This window comes from Mus caroli, chromosome 1, assembly GCF_900094665.2.
Source record: "Mus caroli chromosome 1, CAROLI_EIJ_v1.1, whole genome shotgun sequence".
Taxonomy (NCBI): Eukaryota; Metazoa; Chordata; class Mammalia; order Rodentia; family Muridae; genus Mus; species Mus caroli.
In genome coordinates, this window is record NC_034570.1 from 115,234,416 (window position 1) to 115,239,112 (window position 4,697).

General features: G+C 37.6%; 1 protein-coding gene across 4 annotated transcripts in view; it reads right to left on the bottom strand.

Annotated features, from left to right (window-relative positions):
* Nucleotides 1-225: 225 nt before the first annotated feature.
* Nucleotides 226-4,697, bottom strand: part of Dpp10 (dipeptidyl peptidase like 10) — a 1,458,922-nt gene continuing 1,454,450 nt past the window's right edge. For all 4 annotated transcript variants that reach the window (XM_021165015.2, XM_021164934.2, XM_029476885.1 and 1 more), the window contains exon 26: nucleotides 226-2,470. In XM_021165015.2, coding sequence (XP_021020674.1) covers nucleotides 2,336-2,470 — 135 coding nt within the window. In that variant the 3' untranslated portion in view covers nucleotides 226-2,335. The remainder of the gene's footprint in view (nucleotides 2,471-4,697) is intronic.

A 4,697-nucleotide genomic window follows, 5' to 3' on the forward strand; every position in this document is an offset into this window, starting at 1 on the left:
CAGAAAATCATTGAGATGCATCTGAGGCAAAAGTGTAAAAGTCCTGTCCTGTTCTACAATCCCACCATGTAGAGGAGAAGACACCAGTGAGCATTTCCTTTGGGTGACATGTCCCAGTCATGAAAGCCCCCCAAATCACAGAGAAGACAACTCCCCATCTTCCTATTAAACATATTTTCATGTGAGATCCATTGGTGCTGTGACGTGAATGTGGTCCCAGACAAGTGACTTTCACATTACAAACTGTATTAAATAAATCAAAAAATAGATAAACATTGATAATAACCATAAACAAGAGAAATGATGGACAGGAAAAGGTAAACACTTTTTAAATGTTACTCAAATAGACATTCAATAAAACCACATCTTTCAGACAACATAATTTTTTGCATCATAAAAATCTCTAGTGGTTGAATTCTAAAATATTGATTAAAAAGCTTCAGTTGGACTTCAAATCAGCCTAAAAAGAAACTTCCATCTTAATAAAATAGGCAAAACTTTCCTTGGAAACATTACAACCTATTTTGTTAAAAAATGTGTTCACTATCCTTTGAAAAAGACCTAAAATGGGTCTTTCTGGAGAGGGCATCTTTCCCTTATTAAATTGAATCTAATGGAGCAGTGAAGACACAATTCCAAAGCACTGAAGAAAAAAGAGGGAGAACCAGCTTTCATATCCACACCTTAGAATCCCAGGCTGTGCAGTTGATAAAGCGTAGGGTGGCTGAAGAAATTCTTTACTTTAAAATTTTCTTCCTGGTTTTCAGAGGACAGAGAAACCCAGCTTTCCCAAAGATCAGATTTAGGCTGTGAAAAGACATTAGACCACTGGGATTTTTCTGAGCATCAGACTTTGGTTTCAGACTTTCCAACATCTTCTGGAAGATCTGTTATATGGACTGAAAACACACCCAACTTCAGTCACCATAGCTGTCTGCCCTCTCATGACTGAAACTTCACACAGTTAAGTTTAATTTTCATTCTCAGTTACTAATTGCTCCAAACTGACACACTGTAGGATTTAGTACCCCATGTCCTGTCCATTGAAATGCAATACCACATACTGCTGTTTGTGTTCTGGGGGTGAGGGGCAATGAATAAAAATGATTTCTTTTAATTCTTATAGTAAGGGCTTAGTTAAACAGCAATAGATGCATTGAGCAGGCATGGAATGCTGAGTAGACTCTGGGAAAAATGAATTAATTCTTATTTCTGCTTTTATAATGAAAATGAGAATTGACTTTACTGCACGGAGAATTTGAAGTAAAAGGTTTGAGTGTTTAAAAAAGCCTTCTCCACCAAGAGAGCAAAATGCCACTCAGTGGCATTGCATTTGTTTAACAAAATTTCTTTATCAGAAACTATAATTTAATATTTAATATCTAATTTACATGTGACAAGATATCATATTCAAAAAAGTAAACTGCAACTAGAAAACTATTAACCACTAGAAACAATACCAAACATAACCCAAACATTTATAGGAAAGCAATTGCTAGAATCTGAACTGGAAACAAAAGGGTCTCATCATATTTGGCTCATTAAAGAAGCATCCATTGCAGCCTGTAAAAGAGTAGCCACTGTAATTCATTAAAGTTTACCCTTTGTAGCATGAGTAACATATAAAGATAGACTCACTGTCTGCATATGCACACGTGCGTGTATATATATATTTATATTATACTGTGAGACAAACACTCGTGTGTGTTGATTTAAAAGTATTCTATCTACTGACAACTGCCTGAACTTTGGAAGGTGCTGAAATCCATATTTCTACATAGCCTTGACTCATTTAATAATTCCTTTTTAAAAACAGAACTTTATGTAAAATACTCTGCTTTTTGTTTATTAACTGAATATTTTCTTAAGCATAATAATAGACAATGAGAAAATTGCACTTATTATAAAGATACATTAACATGTTAGATTGCAGCTCAGCCATCAAAGATCAGGGACTGTGGTACTGATGGTACGTTATGCACTTTATGCAAAGGTGATCATGACCATTGAAATCAAAGTGAGGGTAACTAGTCACAGAACAAAAGGGGATAACGGAAGGAAACATGCACTATTCCTACTTTAATGTGAAACTAATTTTTTCCCCAGGAAACCAACCCTTGCAACTTCCGTTTACAATGAAACACCTTCTGCACCCTTGGCAGCACAGTAGTGTGGATGTCTGTCTCCAAGGTCTAGTTCACTGTCTGAGTGTGCTGTTCCAGGTTTATCTCCTCAAGCTGCCCTTAGAATTCTGGAGCGTCTACAACAAGACAGTCTCTTGGTTCAGTTTCATTGAGCCTCAATATTCCCTTCAGCTCTGTATAAGTGAAGTCCATTATTCATCTTCTTCTGGTTCCTGTGGCAGCACAGATACCTCTTCCTTTAGACAATCACTGAAGAATCTGAGAATTGTGCTGTAAAAATGATGCTTGCTCTTGTCTGAAATGTGATATCCTTCATCTGGATAGACCTAGGACATTGAAGATAAATGAGAAACTAAGTTACTGTTGGGTTGAGCTAGGGTCTACTCAGGATATACTTACAGCTTTTTCATTCTCTGTCCTCACAGCTGGAATAAGAGAGATGCCAGAGACCTTCCTGTGACTTCCTGCAAATCTCTAATAGTCTCTTCCACAGATGAATTTGCTAAGCTCTCTAAGCAATCAGGAGTTAAATCTGTCATGATGGACACTTGTTAGCTGTAAGGCTGAATATTTCCCATTTTTTCTTGCAACATAGAAATCAAAACAAACCTGATTTCAAGAAAGTACTATAGGCTACTCATCAGCCATACAGCATGGAGCCTCAACCCTTTATCTGAAACCTGTATTAAGGGTCTTTACTTAGAATATGAACCTTTATCACAACTTTAGCCTGTGGTTTGAGCACACATATATATATATATGAGTGCTTAGTCACCAAGGATTGGCATCATTTGAAAGGATTAGGAGGATTAGGAGGTTGGAGTGGGTGTGGTTTTGTGGAAGGAAGTATGTTACTTAAGGTGGGGTTTGTGTTTCAAAAGCACATGCCAGGCCCAATCAGTCTCTTTCTTTCTGTTGCCTGCCATTCTCCATCAGTGGAAGAGTTAACCATTTAAAACCTGGGCCTATAGTTGAGATTTCTTGATTGTGTTATAACCTGCTGTACTGGTGTTTCTACTAATGTATTTTTAAATTCCTTGATTTATAACTTTCTTTTTCCTGCTACTATAAACCTCTGTAAAACTGCTTCTACATTGGAGAGCCTGGAGTAGGGTAACCTAAATGTTTCCATGCCATAGTCACTAACATCTTGGCTCAAGAACAAACAATCTCTTATTTTCTTTCAGTTAAGAGATACATTTTTCCATAACCAGTGGGAAATTTTCTGCCATATGACTCAGATGCTACCAGATGACATTCTTAAAATTTTGTTAGTGGCAGCTAGATACTTTTACAATCCAAAGATTTATCCAGTACTCACAGATACATTAGCTCACACACAGAGTAGAAAATAGCTATCAAGAGAGTGAAGGCAGCCCCAGAAACTTGTTGCCTGATTTCCAACCACTTCAAACATTCACACCTTTCTGCAATCATCGAAGTTCTAGTTAGTGAATCAGCCTTACAGAAGGCTTAGTAGAAGATGCTGTTTCTTTCAGGAACTTTTGTTTACCACGATGCACATACACAAAAATAATTATTTAAATTAGGGCTTATTCTCCAAAAGAGTAGACTCTTCCATGCTCAGGCTTGACTAAACATACAGCTTCTTCTGGAATACATGGTCCAGAGATATCTTTTCTTAAAGTAATTTCTTGAGAAAATTTGCAATTATATATCACTTTTTCATGTGTATTAAAAATATCCATAAATCTTTTCATCATTTTTACAACCAAGGGGAAATACTGACAAAGGATAGGTCCAAGAAGTTGAAATGCAAAGTGCAAAAGAAGCAGTATTTCCTATCTCTGAAGGAAGTTAGCATCCTTTCTCTTGCCTTGAGGGCATGTCAGAAGGCAGAAATATTCTAGTAAGAGAGGGCTCAGAGATATAAAATGTGAACTCTTAAAAGATATTTCCTTGAAAAGATAGCCCCTGGGCATTGTGACTTCACACAAGGCCTTCTGGGAACTGGTTTTCCTGAGACATTTCCCCCTCAAGATTATTAATCAGCCAACAAGGTGCAGCTGTGGTTCAAACTAGCCTAGCTATGGCTCACACCAGCTGGATTCTTTGGGTTGGCCCTGTGATTTTGGTGTTGCCCCTCTCGAGAGTTATGGAGTCCTGAGGACTTCTAACCAGGTTTCAAAGGATACCCTGAAAGGTAGGTTTGTCTATGACTAGTTTAATTCTTATAACCAACCTCAAGTTTAATGCCTAAAGCTGAGAAAATGTAGCCAGTGGAGAATGCAGAAGTAAGAGATACAAGAAATTCAGAAAGCTTGGTGAAGAAAGAGGCAGTTTACAGAGACAGTCTGAGAAATCAGACGTGTGGACTCTATCAAGAAAGGACAGAGGGCCATGTCATTATAGTCTCTGGATGATGAACATGATGTTATAATATTTGATATTATTTGCTCTGCTGCTGCCCTCAAGCTTCCACACATTCATGCACATGTGAGTGTACTCAGATACTCACACACAAATACATACATGCTCATAAACATACACATGCTCACACAGGCACACACATAGGTGTTGGCCAACACATAC